A 20,176-nucleotide genomic window follows, 5' to 3' on the forward strand; every position below is an offset into this window, starting at 1 on the left:
AGACCAAATCAAAGTTTAAGTGGATACAACAAAAACACTTGAAAAACTACTATTGTGTGAAATTAGTTGAAATAAAAACAATTCATGTTTCAAATGATAAGCTAATAATCTTTCACAAACACCATTAAATCAAAGATGACAACCAAATGTAAGCTCATTCCTCCGTCTTCAACCAGATCTGAATCTAAATTTTGTAGTCAAAAAAACATACATATCAAAAGTTGGTAACAGTATTCCAAGCAAACTTATAACAGGAAGTAGCAATTATTTCTAAACCGCTCTTGATGAAGAATCTTTCTCGGCTAAATAGTGCTCAAGCATATCCTCCTCATCATCTGCAACCATACAAACAACATGCTGTCAAATAAATATAAGCGTTGCAACCGACTATTTTACTTATGAGCGGGTTTAATTTGAGTTTATGTTAATCGACTTTTTCAAATAAAAAATAGATTATGATTGTAATAACGTAGTATTTATAATTATATTTAACACGAATTATTGGATAAACCTAGAATTTGCCCGTTTGACCAACTCGCCAACTTTGCCATATTTAAATAAAACTGACCAAGAAACGTTAAGTGTGGGACAGAAGAGAAAAGGAAAATAGTAACCTTCAAAATCTTCATCGTCATCAAACTCAAAATCTTCATCCTCTTCATCATCTTCTTCATCAATTGCCACTGCGCCTTTCTGTTAATTGTATCATGTTATAGAAATTAAATGTTGTAGAATCAAGTTTAAAGCAGTAATTCATAAAGAAATGAATTACAAAATACAGAACCAAAAGTTAAAATGAATGCTTAAATCCCTAGCCTTTTAAAACTTTAACAAAAATCTCCTTTTTATAAAGTTATTTAATACAATCATATTAATAGAAGCTTTTCGTTAATTTAATACAATCATCTTTTTGTTACGGCGTAAGTACCTGAATAATACTTTTACATGCTTGAATCCATTAACTTAAGGTTAACCAAGCAAGTCCTCACACACTATTTTAACAACTAAATGCTTGCTATTTGCATGATTAAGTCCCTAAACTTATAAAAACTCAACAACTTTTTTACATAATCAACTTAAAGTTTTATATAGAGAACCTTCTCATTGAGTTTATATAAGTTTAGCTTAAGCATGCAAAATTGAAGTCGAGAGAATTAGACAAAACCTAAGCAAAAAAATATATTTTTTTAAAGGATGCAAATATTACCGCAGAAGAAGCTCGGCCACTTTCAAACCATTGTCTACCGGTGAGTTTCTTTTCTTTGGATGTTGTAAGTGCCGATTCTGGCATTAATCTGAAAATAAGCATTCAAGATTAACAATTTAACATAAAGAGATTAATTAGTTGAATGTGCAAAGTATCTCTAATAATGATTAATGAAAATTCAGGGGTCAGATAATCAGAACTCAACAATTGGTTTAAAAGAGAAAACTAAAATTACTTTTAGTTGAAAAATTTAAAGGTTTTAAAACCATCTTATTTATTGTCAACAATTACACTATAAAAACAAAATAGCTGGAACATCAGCCCTTTAATATAGATACAATTAATGCAGATTCTAGTATTTGGAGAATGACAATATTACCCGAATTGCATCTAACAGTAGAAACAATTTTGGTATAACATACAAGACAAGTTAAAATAGAAGTATAGACTATAGACCACTTTGGGACAGAGGAAACAATAATCTTGATGGTTATGAACTTACTTGGCTCTTTCAAGTGCCAACTCTGCTTCAAATCTATCTCTCCATGCCAAAAATGTATCAACGGTGACAGCCTCTCCATGTGGCACAATCACCTGAATATAGATTAAGTCAAAAAGAAGCCCACGTGGCAGCAAAAAGGACCCATGTAATTTCGCTAGATATGTACATAGGTCCGTGGACTTTATCTTTGCATCCTTGAAGACCTTAACTTTTTAAATACAGTAAAAAAAGTCCCTAATTTTGATAAAAAGGATTTCTTTTTTTCTTGTTAATTCATAAAAAGTCTTAATCCAGTCAAAGTCCAAAGGATCTTTTTTTAGCAAATGTGAATAAACTTTAGTATAATTCATAAAATCTAAAGCCATACTTCATCTTTTTCTGCTACAGCCTCTTCATTGTCATCATCATCAGCATCTTCAGCAAATCTTTCAGAAAGCCAATCCTTAGCTGAGCTAACTAGAGTGTAGATCATAGCCATTCCAAGATTCTCAGATGCCTGCAAATGTCTCACATAGTCAAATGTCTAAATTAGACAAAACCAACTTTTAAAAATTCAAATATACATAAAGTATAACAAGTAAAACTTAACGTAAGTGTAAGTGTGTAGACATTGTATGCAAAAAGATAAATGATTCTATAACTTAAGAGTCTACAATAAGGCGCATGAGTAGAGTGTAAAATGATGTTTTTTGCACAAAATAGTGAAACTACCAACTTACTTTTTCAGTTTGGTCTTGTTTTAGTGATCACACTTTCACTTAGTTTGACTTTTTCCCCAAAATTTTAAATGCCTGTTTTGGCCATTTTACTTATTGATTTCATAAAAACTAAGAACTTGTCTAACACTAAAGTATCTGAGTTTTACAACTCCTATATAAACGCGTTCAAACACTACATTCTACAGCCAATTTTATTGAAGCAGAATTATTTTTATTTCAATAAACGCAAGCAGTGCACGGTTAATTAAAAGCAAATAGATTATAAAATGCCAACAGTCTATTTTACCTCTTGTTCAAGCTTTTCTTTCAATACTTTTAGATCTGAGGTGTGAATTCCTCTTATACTGTAACATAACCACAAAAAAGTCAGCATTGAATAAAATAACCAACTATAAAACCATAAGTGACAACTCAGCAAGCAAAGTTGCTCAATTATAGTTAGAGGTGGCAAATTCGACCTAATTACTTATGATCGAATGATGTATACTTGTATTTAATATAACTGTACTTATAAGATGAAAGGAAATGTCTAATTTAGGAATTAGATGCATGCATCATCATCCTAAATCATTTTATTCGAAAACTTGGATTATCAATGTGATAAAATTGTTTTTGTAATCATAATCAATGCACTAATTTATATATAACAGAATGGACAAAAGTGTCTGCGCGTCAACCCGATACGACCCGGCCCATTTCAACTGGTACTAAACATGAAGCTTTCCAACAAGAGACTGTTTAGACACGTTTCCCACCCGACCATATTGCCAGCTCTGGTTATAGCATATGTATAGGCAGATAACAACAGATAATAGATTCTCTCTGGAAATAAAAAATATATATATATGTAATAATAAAGATATAGGGGAAAGTTAACGTACAAATTTAATTAACATGTTAACTGTGAGAATCAAGTAGAATAATTATATATACAAGTAGAGTAATTATGTAATTACATCATAGAGTAATTATGTAATTACACTATGATGTAATTACATAATCACTCTACTTGTATATATAATTACTCTACTTGATTCTCACAATTAGCACGTTAACTTAATATGTATTTGATTCAAACCCTAAAGATATAATAAGTCACCTTCTCACATTCAGAAGAGGTACTTCATCTGGATATTTTTCCGTATGAGAGAAAATTAACCCCAGCTGAACTGCAACATAAATTAGCAACAAGCCAACAACCAACATTTATAAGAAACATAAACATCCACAACCGATATATTTACAATAATATGTGTAATAAAGACCTGGAGTGGTAGAAGATTCATCAGTCTCATCATCCTGCCAAAAACAAAAGTAACATATGTTAGGTTCGGAGTCACACACAAACACGAATACAATAGTAAAACCGAAAGAATAAACGAAAGAGACACAAGGATTTAAGTGGTTCGGTCACGGTGTATGACCTACGTCCACTGTCGATAACTGGGATTTTCTTATTATTGAGTGATACAAACTTACAAGTACAGGAGAGAATATATAGACTAGACAATTAGGGTTTAACCCTTTAACTAAACTGGGCCTGATTAGAGCTTTTGGGCTTGGCCAAAACTCAAACAGCTTAATCTCCTAATTCTGTCTATTCGTCTAAACCGGACCCGACCCATGATGGATCGGAGACCACAACATAACAATCTCCCACTTGGGCTTCGAGACATCTTCTCTAAACCACCACTTGGATGCGTCAAACATTTCAACCTGCTCCCATTTGGAGACGTAAAATGTCTTCACCTGCATTGCCTTGTACATGTAAAATAAAACCCATCTGGTTTTGCACCTCCTAGTTACCCTTCGCCTTCTCAACATTATTCCTGAAGGCCTGCTGAAGCTCTGCACAGCTTCAGCTTATCCAGCATCACCGGCTTGGTGAACATATCTGCTGGATTCTTAGCACCTGAGATATTTTTCAAACTGAAAACACCATCACTGATCAAATCTCTGACAAAGTGATATCTCCTCCCGATGTGCTTAGTCTTCGAATGATAGACTGGATTCTTCGCAAGTTTCACTGCACTCTCATTGTCACAATATAAGAACTCTGCCTGTTTCTTTCCCAACTCTTCAAGAAAAGTTCTCAACCATACTAATTCTTTACTTGCTTCGGCTGCTGCCATATATTCTGCCTCAGTGGTTGATAAAGCAACACTTTTCTGAAGTCTGGACATCCAACATACTGCTGTTCCCCCAACTGTGAAAACATAACCAGTAGTGCTTTTAAACGTCTTCTTACATCCACCCAGATCAGCATCTGAATAACCCCTGAGAATTGTATCCTTCCCCTTAAAACATAACCCCAAACTGGAAGTACCCTTTAAGTATCTGAGTAACCATTTCACCGCTTCCCAATGTTCCTTTCCCGGATCCGACATAAAACGACTAACTACCCCGACAGCATGAGCAATGTCTGGCCGTATACAAACCATGGCGTACATGAGACTGCCAACAGCAGATGCATACGGAACTTTAGCCATCTCTGTTCTTTCTTCCTCTGTTCTGGGAGACTGGTCTTTGGTAAGTTTGAAATGACTTCCCAGAGGTGTGTTTCTCGGTTTAGTCTTCTCATCATTCATCCTGAATCTTTCTAACACTTTCCCTATGTATTTCTCTTGGGATAGTGTTATGGAGCCATCTTTCTTTCTGGATATACTCATCCCCAAAATCTGTTTGGCTGGACCAAGATCTTTCATCTCAAATTCATCAGACAACTGTTTCTTCAACTTGCGAATCTCCTTCATATCAGATCCTGCAATTAACATATCATCTACATAAAGAAGTAGAATGATATATGAGCCTTTAAACTTCTTTAAGTAGCAGCAATGGTCGGCCTCGCATTTCTTGTACCCAGTTCTCACCATAAAATCATCAAACTTTAGGTACCATTGCCTAGGTGCCTGCTTCAGACCATACAAGCTTTTCTTCAATTTGCAGACCCATTTTTCTTTCCCAGCAACCTGAAATCCCTCAGGTTGTGCCATATAGATCTCCTCGTCAAGATCACCATGTAAAAATGCTGTCTTAACATCTAATTGCTCTAGATGTAAATTTTCTGCAGCAACAATACTTAAGATCAATCTGATGGTGGTCATCTTCACAACTGGAGAGAATATTTCATTATAATCAATTCCCTTCTTTTGCTGGAAACCCTTGACCACTAAACGAGCTTTGTATCGTTTAGACCCATCATGTTCTTCCTTGACTCTATAGACCCATTTATTTTGTAGAACTCTTTTATCTGGTGGAAACTTGGTTAAAACCCATGTCTGGTTTTTACTCAAAGAGTTCATCTCCTCCTTCATAGCATGCTCCCACTGGAGCGAATCTTTCAACTTAAGTGCTTCATAATAACTCTCTGGCTCACCATTTTCAGTTAAAAGGAGATAATTAACTGAAGGTTTGTAACGTACCGGCTGTTTAGAAACTCTGGTGGACCTCCTAACCCAGTGCTGAGGCGGGTCAGGTTCTTGTGGAGACTGTTCATCCTCAGACTCTGAACTCCCACTGTCAGAGACTCCCTCTGACTCTTCATTTCCACCAATATCATCATCTTCAAATTCAGGAACTGTAGTTTCTTCAGTTTCTGTCTCGGGTTCGGTAGCTGACTCAACTGTCTTTTTCTGAGCATCAATTTCATATTCAACCTGCTCTTTCTGAACCCTTGATTTTGAAGTGTTTCTATCTTTGTATAACTCAGCCTCATTAAAAGTTGCATGCTTGCTTCTGACTACTTTTCTGCTTTCTAAATCCCAAAGCCTGTAGCCCATTTCGTTTGACCCATATCCAATGAAAACATATTTTTTAGCGTTAGCATCAAGCTTGTCATTTTTCACTAGATCATAAGCGCTACACCCAAAGACTTTCAAATGCTTATAATCTGCAGCTTTACCTTTCCACTCTTCTTCTGGTGTCTTGAAACCCATCGGTACTGACAATCCCCGGTTAATTAAATAAGCTGCAGTGTTAACTGCATCTGCCCAGAACGTCTTTGGAAGCCCGGCATTAAGTCTCATACTTCTTGCCCTTTCATTTAACGTCCTGTTCATTCGTTCTGCCACTCCATTTTGTTGAGGAGTGCCACGGACTGTAAAGATCATCCGAATACCGTACTCTTCACAATAATCACGGAATTCTTTGCTAACGTATTCACCACCGTTATCCGACTTCAAGCATTTCACCTTCAAATCAGTTTCCAATTCAACAGCAGTTTTCCATTTCTTAAAAGTATCAAAAACATCAGATTTATTTTTAAGAAAGTAAACACATACCTTGCGTGTCGAATCATCAATGAAGGTGACATAATAGTGCGATCCTCCCAAAGAAGAGACTGAAGTTGGTCCATAGACATCAGAGTGAATAAGCTCCAATTTCTGAGCTTTCGGTTGTTTTCCGGTCTTCACAAAAGATACTTTCTTCTTTTTACCGAAAACACATGGTTCACAAAATTCAGATTCAACCTTCTTCAGTTCTGGAATTTTTCCTCTAGCAACGAGCATTTTCATCCCTTTTTCACTCATGTGGCCGAGTCGTTGGTGCCACAAACTAGACTGACTCGGTCCACTGGTCACTGCATTTACCCCATCAGCTGGAATTTCAACCATGTATAAAGTGCCCTTCTTTTTACCTCTGGCGATCACAAGATTCCCTTTCACAACTTTCCATTTACCCCCACCAAACATAACATCATATCCTTGGTCATCTAACTGCCCAACAGAAATTAGCTTTCTTCTAAGGCTAGGAACGACCCGAACATCCTTTAGAGTCCATGAGGTGCCCAATGAAGTTTTTAGTTCAATATCCCCCATCCCCGTGATATCAACAGCATGATTATTAGCCAAACGAACTTTACCAAAATTACCTGTTCGGAGATTCTTCATCTTCTTCGTGCTATAAGTGGCATGAAAAGATGCACCAGAATCCATAATCCATGAATCTGTTGATTCTTCAACACAGCAGATAAGAGTCTCTTCTGAACCTTCTGAACCTTCTGAATCATCTGAACCGGTGGCCAGATTAACTTCCTTCTTAGATTCTTTCTTTTCTTTTGAAATTGAGGGGTTAGGGCATTGGTTTCTGAAATGCCCCATTTCTTTGCAATTCCAACACTCAATGTCTTTTCTGGGCTTTGACTGACTTCTTCTTCTAGACTTTGACCTACCTCTGCCATTACCTTTCTCTCTTCTCCTACCTCTCCCTTCGGTGCTCAATATAGAACTAGATGTCTCACCAGAATTCCTTCTTCTTATGTCCTCCCCTAAAATCAAATCCCGGACTCCTTCAAAAGTAAGCTTAGTATTCCCAGAAGAACTACTAACTGCAGTAACAGTCCCTGACCAACTTTCGGGTAACGAGGATAACAAGAGTAACGCTTGAACTTCATCATCAAACTTGATATCAACAGAAGACAAACGAGAAATAATAGTGTTGAAGTCATTAACATGAGAGGTAACAGATGCCCCTTCCTTCATTCTGGTGTTAACTAGCTGTCTAATCAGAAATACCTTGTTTGATGCAGAAGGCTTTTCATACATATTTGACAAGGCTTTCATAAGACCATACGTGGTAGTTTCATTTACAATATTGAATGCCACATTCTTAGCTAGTGAGAGTCTAATAACAGCTATGGCTTTTCTGTCAAGTACCGTCCACTCATCATCTTTCATACTTTCCGGTTTCCTCTCTTCTAGTGCTTCCATTAAGTCTTTCTGACATAGCAAATCCTCAATTTGCATTTTCCACCATCCAAAATCCTGACCATCAAACTTCTCAATCTTGATCTTTCCGTCCTCAGCCATTATCCAAACTGAGTTTTGATTACAGCAAACAACCAAACTACCCAAGGAATAAAAGGACTCGAAACTGATCAGAAAAAACGAACCAGCAGCTGCGGAACCCTAATCAGCGGCGGCGGAACTGTAGCGGCGGCGGCGGTACTGTAGCGGCGGCGGCGGTACTGTAGCGGCGGCAGCGGTACTGTAGCAGCGGCGGTGGAACTGTGTGTATAATCGAGAACCAGGCTCTGATGCCAATTGTTAGGTTCGGAGTCACACACAAACACGAATACAATAGTAAAACCGAAAGAATAAACGAAAGAGACACAAGGATTTAAGTGGTTCGGTCACGGTGTATGACCTACGTCCACTGTCGATAACTGGGATTTTCTTATTATTGAGTGATACAAACTTACAAGTACAGGAGAGAATATATAGACTAGACAATTAGGGTTTAACCCTTTAACTAAACTGGGCCTGATTAGAGCTTTTGGGCTTGGCCAAAACTCAAACAGCTTAATCTCCTAATTCTGTCTATTCGTCTAAACCGGACCCGACCCATGATGGATCGGAGACCACAACATAACAACATACTTAGTTCTAACGTTGGGCACATATAATTACCGTTACTGTGAGCAACGAAATATGGTGAATAATTATCATTTTGAGACAACTGTTTGACCTGTATTGTTAATGTATTTACTGGAACATGACACGTATAAGACCATATACAAAAATCACTACACAATTCACACAAGAACAGGTTGTTCCAGCTCGATATCGTCAAGAATTCCTGACTATTACATGGGAACAGGTTCATCTTCGAAGTATTTTAAATTAACTAAAGTCACATAGTGAATCAAGCTCATCCCACAGAAAAATTACATCTTAGATTCAGAAAGTCATACAGACGGTCAACAGTATTTGTTATGCAAAGGTTTACAAGAGTTATGCATATACGCTATCTATTTTGTGTAGAATACATTTCTTCAACTTCATTTCAGGTAAAGTGTCTGCTATCTGTTAACTAATGCTACTTATAATGTTCATTAGTTTCCATCAAGTAGCTTTGTAAAGTAAAAAAGATAGTTTTTTTATTAAAAAAGAAGAAAAATAAGTAATCAACAGCATGAAATTGGGTACCTGAGGAGATAAAGTAATTTGAAAACATCGATTTGAAGTGTTCAAACCACTTTCACTGGGGTGAATTTCTGCAAAAACACATAACCAAAACTTGTCAAAAGTTTGACTTGAATAGTTGACCAATGACCATACTTACAATAAGAGCAAGATGCATATTATTATTATTATTATTAACCTTGAAACTCATCCATAAGAATGGCTTCTAAAGCTTCAATCTCCATCTCTTGCTCCTGCAAATGGTCTGCCAGGAACATGTCAGTTACCACTCATTATCACCAACAATTACATCCTTATTATCATGAAACTAACATCATCAAAATTAACCTAGTCCACTCATGCACAAAAATTAGCTTCACTGGTGCACAATTAAGTGTTGATTATACCTAAACTTACATAAACATGTATGTAAGTTTAACTTAAGATCAGCACGCACGATTAACGAGTTAACGGCAACAAACACTAACATCATGCTTGCTCATTAAGCAATTAAACGAATCAACTAGTTATGAAACTGTATTCGAAAACAAAGCATCAAAATAACACTCAAAATCATCAAAATAGCATCCTTATTATCTTTTGTGAAGTTATCAAGCACAAAATTAACTTCACTAACGCATAAATTTTCATAAAACATACGTAAGTTTAACCTAAAATTAGCACGCGCGTGACGACAAACACTAACATCATGCTTGCTCGTTAGACAATTAATAACACGAATCGGCTGCTTATGAAACTGTTTTTGAAAACAAAGCATCAAAATAACACTCAAAATCATCAAAATAACATCCTTATCTTATCATCTTTTTCGAAGTTATCAAGCACAAAACTAACTTCACTAACGCACAATTAAGTGTTAATTACACCTAAATTCGCATAAAACATGTATAATTTTAAATTTAACCTAAAATTAACAGATAAGAAGTCGTTACCATGATAATTGAAACCTAAACATCCTGAGATCATTACCAACAACAGTTCATCGAACCTAATGAATCGATACATAAATCAACTCTACTTATCAAAATGTTTAGAATAATTGAATTATCGATTCATGAAGTAAATCAATTGATTTATTTACCTGTCATCTCTGTAGTTGTACTTTACGCTACAGGATTTGTACTGTGTGTCTTCCGATTCCGACGCGGCCACACTCTCCGTCGTCGTCTGCTTGTAAACCTAGAAACTGCGTCTGTCACGGGGTTTTATTAGTTACTGTACGCCTCGCCTGGTATAAACTTTTTTTACTGCCTTTTACGAATTACGACTTTAATCTGTGTGTTACGATTGTGACATTGATGTTTTTTTTTATTATTATTATTATTTTTCATTTTTAGACATTGGAGATATGTAATTTACTCTTTTAACTTTTTAGCAACGTCTTACCCCCAACTTATAATAGGACGGTAATTGTGTGGAGTTGGCCGATAACATTACGCCTAACCTGTCATATGATACAAGCTAGTTCCATGCATTCGTCCCGTTGATAATCCAATCCTATCATATTGCTTAGGCACAAGCCTTAAATCCTCATTTAGAACTTGTAATGTTTCAAGTTTATTTTTAGAAATACTGAGGTGCTCCTTAGTTACGAGACACGTTAATATTCAATGAATATATACAACACTTTCTACTTTCTAGCTATCTTTTTTTCTTCTTTTGTTTGTTCATATTCATTGTAATATTTCGTGTGTTAGGGTCTTCTCTGGCAGTACTAACTAACTTATTTGGCTTTGGTACCAAGGGAAACAGACAAGTTATCTTTGAAGACTCGGATTTTGTTTTTAAATTATTCATGTTAAACACAAATCATCAGTCAACTTTCATTTCTGATATACTTTCTAGTACTTTTCATTTATATTGTTGTAATGTGTACTACGTTAATGCTTTTCCGTTGTTTGTGTATTGAAATTTTAATAAGTGTTAATTGTTATAATTATTTTATAGACGAGTGGTTTCTAAATATATGCATCATTGAGTATTTATTGATGCGGTCCGTCATAGTTGGAGGGCCTTTTTAAGTCCACTCCATTCAATTTAGGCATGAGCTCTCCAATCTGTTCCCACTCCAAGTTTGACATAGGCCCATGCTTCCATGACCAAACCCAATACATTTTAGGACCCATAGTTAGAGTAACAGTCCAAGACTACTAGACTTCTTCTTTTTCTTTTTTTTTTTTTTTTGCAATTTTAAAAATCAAACCAAACTTATCACATAGATGACCATCCCTACACTAATTATCTAGCCAGAAGTAAACATCCGATCCAATACCCGCATTTACTTTAAACTTGGAGTGTAAATTCAAATTATATCAAGAGAACTCTTTGTCCATAGAGAAAATATCCTTTTAAGGATCAGGAATACTTTTTCTTTACCCGAACCGTTTTGAACCGTCGACACCATATGTGTAGCAAATTTATCACTTTTTTTCATTTCACAATGAAAAAGTGCCACATTTTCCAAAACATAGCGGACGACGGTATTTCTAAACAAATTGTGTGTGGACCACTATACTTTTCTAGCTAAGATATTTGTTTTTTTTAATATATAATTACAATTAATTCTACTCATATTTAGTTTTTCTTTTATAACTTTTGAAATATAAGGTTTTATAAAATTTTGGATATAACGTTAAGACGTGCTTATACCTACGTATTGATATAAATTTTACTTAAAGCCGAGACATGTCAGTTTTATACGAAGCATTCAATAAATTATGACCCGAATTGGTTTTAAATAAAAATTATGTCGGCACGTAGATAAAATAAGCACGTCTCAACTATATGTTTGAAATTGTATAAAATTTTATATTTTAAAAGTTATAAACAAAATATAAGTGGGGACAATTTAAAAAGTTTTGTGTAAAAAAAGGTTTTTCCTTTTATTCTTGAAAGACGCCTCATTCTATGAAATTGAGGTCATCCCCACTTTGTGAAACGTTTATAAACTAGGGCCTTGAATAAAATTCATGTCTACGCGTAGATAAAAATAAGTACGTCTCAACGGTATGTTAGAAATTTTATAAAAACTTTAATATAAAAGTAATAACAAAATATAAGTGGGGATCACAATTTAAATAGCTTATTTTAAAAAAAAACATTTTGATTTATCCTTGAAAAACGCCTCATTCCTTGAATAACGAGGCTAATATTCCTACTTTGGTGGATAAAAGGTTAAGGGTTCAATTTCCTTAACGATTCTTGAAAAATACGATGCATGCATGAGATTGGGCTTTGCAAAATCTTCAAAACCACCGGTCGTTGGGGTTCATTAGCAAACATATATATATTTTCATTCCACCTTAGAGCATCTACATCAGGGACCAACCCCCTAGGTTTGGATACACATGGCTGCAACAGACTTGAGGTAAAGCAATCTCCTTTGTTGTGGATAAAAGGTTTTTATGGATGGGTCCTTGGAATCAAACCACCTGCAGACTCCAAGTCTGCGGCTTCTAAGAGGAAAAGATCCTCTGATCCTGAGACCCATTACGACATTGTCCTCTCTGTAAGTATCCTGTATCCTAACACTTTGAATTATAGGATCCAATATCCTTCTGATTTTGAGTACTCCGTTGAGTGTAGGCTATGAATGCTTTTAAAGAGCACTATGAAAAGGTTATTGGCCAAATGAGTGACAAGCTGTCGGGTTTAGGGAAAGCTGTGGTTGCCAAGGATAAGGCCATGATCCAGCTCTCCAAGGAGAAGAAACAGTTAGAGGATCAGTTATCCTTAACCGAGGCCCAACGTCAAGAGGCAGTGGAGCAGGCAACTGATGAAGCCAAGGTGTGGGCTGCTAGGTCAATATTCCAAGCACGGATCAAGATGGAGGCTGAGGCCGGTGATCCTGCTTTTGACAAGTCGGCCTGGGATGTGGAGAAATGGAAGGCTGCTCTTGACGACCTTGGTGGTGAGGATGACGAGGACATGGTTGAGAACACCGAGGCTGGGACCAGCGGCGTTAAGGATGCGGTTGAAGCTGGCAAGGAAGGAGGTGATGCTGCGGTTGATGATGCAGCTTAAGTGGGCAATGAAGGATATCGAAGACAAGGCCCGAGCCCACTTTTTTAGTTTGTGTTGATGTTTTTATAAACAATTTCCATGGTTTGTAATAAACAATAGTAGCTAGGATGAAGGATCCATGATCCTTAAGACAATTGACGGGGGTGATAAAGGTGGAGGGATCCTCTGTTTGTGGGGATGAAGCCTTTGTTGCCCCTGTTTTTTAATTTCCCTGCACTTTATGAACAATTAGTAACTTTCACTTAACCCGGATGGATGGTCCATCTTTTCGTATGGTGAAGTCCGGGTTAGGAATTTTGGATAAGTCCTCGGGGTTTATTTTAATTAATATATAAATCTTTTGATTTTCTAATTGTTATTTATTTTCAAATTTTATTAGATATAACTTTAGCATTGTTGATAGTTTGAAAAATAATTTAAAGTAAAAGATTTTTAGGATAAAAGATCCTTATTAAAATCGTTTTAGGATAGAATATCCTTAAGGAAAAAATATTATGAAAGAATATCTTTAACAGTTGATAAAAGTTTTTATGATAGAGTATCCCTAAAATAAGGTACAGGTTCTTTAGGATATAGTATCCTTAAAATATGATAAAATATCTTTAGTAGCAAAACAACTTTAAAGGAATAACCTTCTAAATTGAAATATTCAAAATTACTGCAACAAATATGATACATAAATTAATAGAGATCATACCAGAGGGTCTAGATAGACCTAAGTTACCAGAAGATCCTTGAAGGAATAGCTTTAGGATCCGGGATCCTTAGATTTTTGATCTTCATAAAGAGCTTAGTAAGTCTGTTGCAAATAATTCATAAGGTTAACTGGGATCAAACCCATTAAGCTGGGGAAAAGCCCATAAAATAAACTGGGGACAAGCCCGTGCAACTGGGGACAAGCCCATAAAATAAACTGGGGACAAGCCCGTGTAACTGGGGACAAGCCTGTGCAACTGGGGATAAGCCCGTGCAACTGGGGACAAGCCCGTGTAACTGGGGACAAGCCCAAACTGGGGACTGGCCCAAAAATACGGATGCTAACTGGCGACATGGCCCTTGAGAAGAGGTGAAAACCCCTTAAACCTTAGGAAATTGTATGTCTACCATTATTCGTAGGATCCTCCATATAGCCGAAGACAACAAAATTGTCAGCCACTAAGCGTGTACTGGTCCCGCCGCCCCGAACTATACATCGGATAACGTGCGCAACTGGCGATCGTGAGAAAGGTGAAAACATTTAAACCTTAGGGGATATGACCATCGGGTGTCATATTCATTCGTGGGAAAGGCCAAGGGAAATAGTAAAGTACCTTATATGTAAAAGAGAGGTGGCCAACCTCTTAGACTTTGAATCTCTTATTGAAACCTGCATTGTTACTTAAAAACTTGGAAAAGATAAATGTTAAGAATATATTATCTTTAGAATAACAAGAAAAAGAAAATAGATAAGTAATCAGATAGATATTACCGATTTTAGGATCTTTGATCCTTTAAGGATAATATATCCTCTTAGGATATTGGATCCATTAGGAAAAATACTTCTTTAGGTGGATAGCATTCCATGCTCTTGGTAGTCTATTGCCTTCCATTGTGAGCAAATGATATGCCCCATTTCCTGCTTCCGACTCAATTTGATAAGGTCTTTCCCATTTGGGCGCTAGCTTCCCATCAGCCGGATTTGTTGTGTTTTGGAAGGCTTTCCTTAATACTAGATCTCCTTCTTGAAATCTTATGATTTTGATATTTTTGTTGTATGCCCCAGCTATCCTTTGTTGATAAGCTGCCATTCTGATCTTTGCTAGGTCTCTGAGTTCTTCTATAGTATCCAAGTCTTCAAGAAGTACTTCTTCATTGGCTTCAGGATCACGGATGCTCGTTCTCGCAGTAGGAACCACCATTTCAGTGGGAATTACTGCTTCGGATCCAAACACCAATGAAAAGGGTGTTTGACCTATTGCATTCTTTGGAGTTGTCCTGTCTGCCCATCTTTTGATATTACAATTATATTTTGATGAGAAATGTTCCACCATCTTAAATCACTAATCCAAAGTTGACGGTTGTCAATTCTATTGGCAATCGTTCATGATCGATTCATGTTCTTGAAATATAAAAATACTTTGATACATTATCAAAACACGGATCCTTATATTGTACTTAGAAATGATGAGATATAAGTTATGATGTATTTCTATAAGTTTTGGTAATCCGAAAATGGTTTTGCATATGATATCATGCTAGTTAGAGAAATCATACGTTAATGGAATGTGTAATTATAACTTACATAAATTAACCAAGGGGAGGTTGTGTGAGTTAACTACAACCACCCGAAGTTGTTAGAATTGGTATTTGAGAAATCGAAGTCAATCATAATCTTTCTACTTTACGAAACTACTTGCCAACTTAAATTGACATCATTGAGATGGCATGACATTAGGAAATGATGGACTTTAAAATGCGTATGTTATCTCCTTAGTGCCAAAGATGCTCACTTAAGGTTTAAGGAGCTATTTATCATATATTGCTATGGCAAGTTTATCACATGTTTGAATATTAATTATCAATGCTAAAATAGAGTGGATTCTTGATCTTATATGGTAACCTTCGCATAACTGAACAACTGGTTTAGAATATCTCGTCTCGGTCACCTATATATTATATATAAGTATTTATATTTTATAAAAAGTTCAAAAATTTACCCCAAATTGCTCTTGTTTATCTTGAATCATCTCACGTTATATTCCGCAATAACGTTGATGTCACACCCCACCAAAGGCGGCGGAACATTTCGGGGTGCAACGTGATTGGAAAAATACACAAGACGCTATTTAAAGTGACAATATTTAATCAGTTCATTTTATTTCATAAATCAATAAACAACACACCTCGTTCATTCAAACAAATTGAATACAAGTAAACAATTATATTGTTTGTTTACTAATATCCTAATAGTCTTGATAACATTTTTTGTCAAGTCCTCGAGTCAACAAAAGTTTATCAACACAAAGGTTGGTGATATATTCATAAGTTTGAGCATATAAGTATATAGTAATAAAAAGTCACAAATATTGTATACGAAACAATAAACAAATGCAATAACTTGGATAAATAGATATCGCTAAACACATTAGCGACACCTAGCTATAAAGGGATGCCAAATAGTCTAGGATTTTATAGTAATCGTTAATTGCATTACGTTAACGACACCTTGCTATAAGGGGTTGCCAAATAGACTAGGATTTTATAGTTCCTCCAACCAAAAGCGATAAACACATAGGCATATAATCATAGAACACCAAATCGAGCAATTATTTAAGTAAAGTATACAATAACGTTTGTGGGTTAAGATTCAAATATAAAGCATTTAGTTGAACAAGTATGAAATGTCACCCCAAAACAAAAGATGAAAAACGGGGTATGAAAGTACTCACGTTTAAGTAATAAACTTGAAAGATGGATGATTTGAAGTTTAACCGGAATGACGGGTTTAACGAGCAAAGCCTAAATGAAAGTAAAAGCCTTGAATTAGGAAGGTTGTCTTGAAAGTCCTTTAATAAAATACATTTTGAGAAAAGTAAACAATTTAAAGTTCAAGGTTTAAAACGTAACTATTTAAGAACTTATAATAATACCCCTTTAAAAATGTAAGTTTGCTCAAAACCGGGTTAAAGTATCTAACCTTAATATTTACTCAACCTATGATAAGTAATAATGTGGGAAAAATGTAAGAATACAAGTCCCTTTGGAATAAAGATACTAAAACGGGTTTTAACGAGTGTTTCGGGTTGTTGGTTCGGGTCTTAATAATTGGTCAAACCCAAAGTCAACTTTCCAAAATAATAGATGTTACGAGATAACTCAATAAAATTTAATAAGACTTAACCAAGTATATAGTTCTATTGTTTTAGAACTAACAACGTCCGTTAAGCGAGTGTTTGGTTTTGTCAGTCCAAACTTTGTTATGAGATCAAGTTGGATCCAACATTTCCAAGTACTTAAGAAGATACTTAAAAACAACTTATAAAGTATTTTTTAAAGATTTATACAAGTCTTGATAGCTAAAAACACACTTGTGTGTCTTAAGCGAGTGAAAATCGGTTTAGTTTGGTTTGGTTCGGTTTCCATCTCACAATAAGTACCTAGATGGCTTCCACATGTACTTGTATAATAATTTATAAATGATGATACTTAAGCTTTACAAACAAATAGTTAACAATAAAGTCTTTTAAACGAAAGTTCAGTTTGGTTCGGTTTTCCATCTCACAATAAGTTCCTAGATGGTCTCCACATGACCAAACATCAAAGAATTTGTAAAAAGATTTTTAGAAACTTAAATCTAACATAAAGCATGTTTAAAAAATTATTTAACAAAACTAGTAAACAAGTTCGGTTTACGGTTTGGACTATTTACGGTTAAACCGAGGCTAGTCTCTACAAACCCATAACAATGGAACTTTATAAATATGATGTACAAACTAAAATGAGCAAAAATTAAACATGATTAATATGTGCAAACAAGTTATATAAGTGTGTGTGTGTGTATATATATATGAAGTCTTGCCTTACGAAGTCCGAAACTTAACCAACGGAGTCGGAGAAGTACTACCAAAAGTAACAAGGGGTGTGTATTATATATATGTTGTGCCATATGCTTCAAGTATTGATTTAGTGTAAGTCCCGAATCTGGATCACTACAACTATGATATCAATGAACTAGATGTTGGTGCGGAATACCAACACTAGGTGATTCAAGAACACAAACACGTAACACAAGAATTGCTTCAAAACACACGTATTATTATACGTCGGGTGCTTAAGCACAATGATTACAACCTCGTCTAGTAAAGCACTTAGACGGCAAACTAACAACCGAATGAACAACCATAAACCCTATACAAAGTGTTATATATAGGGAACCAACACACTAGCCCAATATCCCAAGAACAACCAAAAGCCCACCGAGATCCCTTAGGATCTTGGTTTAAATATGTAAGGCCCCGAACCCGGTGACCCTACTTTAGCGTCGGATTTACTCATAAACACAGTTCTTCAAATCAGAGTTTATTAAAACTTTTCGCGGAATATAAAACATTAATCATTTGTTACAAAACATTAAATCTTTTCTTTGATACCATAACACAAAATTTTATATTTAAAACATCTTTACTTCTTTCTTCAGATGCCAGCCGTTCAATCCATGCCGTGTGTCATCCTCATGCTAACTCTATAATCAGCTCACCTGCGTGCATACTAAAAGTCAGCTACGCTGAGTGAGTTCTAGTTAATCAAGCAACTTATCATACAACCACTTCATACAATATAAACGTATCCGAAGACACATAGTCCACTGTCTAACATGCCACTGTTTAACCACTTAATTACCCCTATAGCTTAGCCTCTTAATTACCCCTACAGCTTAGCCACTTATGCCACTATATGCCACTTGATGCCACCTTAATAACGAAGTCACGTATAGGCTTACCCTACCACGTACTATCGTCATGCCACTAACACTCTTACTAGACTCTGCCACTTCTATCACACTCTACCACTACTTGTCTACAGCACTCTTTATACCAATACAATATTTACATAATAAGCAAGTCGCATCATAGAATACATACACACTAACAACCACTTGACAATCACTCTCCTTGACGATACGTGCAATATCCGAAGACCGTTCACGTACCGACAAGCATTACATAATAGTTACTTGTATAACATCTATACACTTACCACTTAAGGTAAGTGTATTCACACTTTCGCACCTAACCTGCTTAACTTACCACTTAGCCTCTTATTTACACCTACCACCTTGCCACTTCGCCACTTTAATAACGTATAACGTTATGCCACTTTGCCACTTAATAACGTAAAGCGTTATGCCACTTTGCCACTTTAATAACGTAAAACGTTATGCCACTTTGCCACTTTAATAACGTAGAACGTTATGCCACTTTGCCACTTTAATAACAAAGGCACGTATAGGCTTACCCTACCACGTACTATCGTTATGCCACTAACACTCTTACTAGACTCTTGCCACTTTTAACACACTCTACCTCTACCTGCCTATATCACACTTCATATCAGTTCGGTATTTACGTAATAAACCAGTCACATCATAACATTCGTACACACTATCAACCACTTGGAATTTACTATCCTCGATATATAATATTCGTACCTTTATTTTTAACCTGACAGTACGCGCAATATCCGAAGATCGTTCGCGTACCGCCAAGCAATCATTCATATCCATCACATATATCACATATGGCATACACTTATCACTTAGGATAAATGTATTAACAACACATAGAGTATGCACACAGCCCCGAAAACATAACAAGGAATGGGGCTAGAAACTCTCCTGGACTCTGCTTCTTCCTCTGATATCTGTAAATCCCTTCTTTAACTGAGCTCGGCTGACTGTACAAGTTACACGTATCAATACTCGCCTGATCTAATATGGTGGTCTAGTATTAGCTTACTTTTACTTATCGTTTTTAATTTATTTTCTAATCGAACTTGGCTTTAGGCGAAGTTGTCATCAGGCGAACTTAGCTCTAGGCGAAGTTGTCATCAGGCGAACTTGGCCTCAGGCGAACTTGGCCGTAAGCGAAGTTATCAATTAGGCGAACTTAACTTTACAGCGAAGTTGCCATCAGGCGAACTTAGCTTGCATGCGAAGTTCATCAGGCGAACTTAGCTTGCAGGCGAAGTTCATCGCTTTGAAGGCGAAGTTGCCCAGATGAAGGCGAAGTTGCCCAGACAGCCGCTGTTTTAGTTTCTGATCGGC

The 20,176-nt window shown here is 36.0% G+C and overlaps 1 protein-coding gene across 2 annotated transcripts; it reads right to left on the minus strand.

Moving 5' to 3' along the window:
- Window positions 1-99: 99 nt before the first annotated feature.
- Window positions 100-10,550, minus strand: LOC143582942 (uncharacterized). 2 transcript variants are annotated; one of them, XM_077065402.1, is made up of 11 exons: window positions 10,433-10,550; window positions 9,530-9,595; window positions 9,355-9,422; window positions 3,694-3,727; window positions 3,528-3,597; window positions 2,715-2,772; window positions 2,077-2,205; window positions 1,710-1,801; window positions 1,208-1,295; window positions 615-693; window positions 100-335 (listed from the first exon to the last, which is right to left on the minus strand). In XM_077065402.1, exons 1-11 carry the CDS (start codon window positions 10,437-10,439, stop codon window positions 271-273), a joined length of 756 nt encoding a protein of 251 aa, XP_076921517.1. In that variant the 5' UTR covers window positions 10,440-10,550; the 3' UTR covers window positions 100-270. The 2 variants fall into 2 exon arrangements, with proteins under 2 accessions (XP_076921517.1, XP_076921514.1); XM_077065399.1 differs by having other exon boundaries at window positions 9,530-9,612; window positions 10,448-10,530.
- Window positions 10,551-20,176: the final 9,626 nt, after the last annotated feature.

This window comes from Bidens hawaiensis, unplaced genomic scaffold, assembly GCF_021521415.1.
Source record: "Bidens hawaiensis isolate Kalapana, Puna unplaced genomic scaffold, B.hawaiensis_p1.1 tig00001511_1, whole genome shotgun sequence".
Taxonomy (NCBI): Eukaryota; Viridiplantae; Streptophyta; class Magnoliopsida; order Asterales; family Asteraceae; genus Bidens; species Bidens hawaiensis.

What these genes read in the sequence shown, in the direction of transcription:
- LOC143582942 (XM_077065399.1), bottom strand. Translation starts at nt 9,608, where the DNA reads ATGTTCCTGGCAGACCATTTGCAGGAGCAAGAGATGGAGATTGAAGCT. An exon ending in AAGAAAAGCTTGAACAAGAG is followed by an intron (nt 2,206 to 2,714) that starts GTAAAATAGACT and finishes AGACATTTGCAG; the next exon opens with GCATCTGAGAATCTTGGAAT. An exon ending in GTGGCCGAGCTTCTTCTGCG is followed by an intron (nt 694 to 1,207) that starts GTAATATTTGCA and finishes TACAATTAACAG; the next exon opens with AAAGGCGCAGTGGCAATTGA.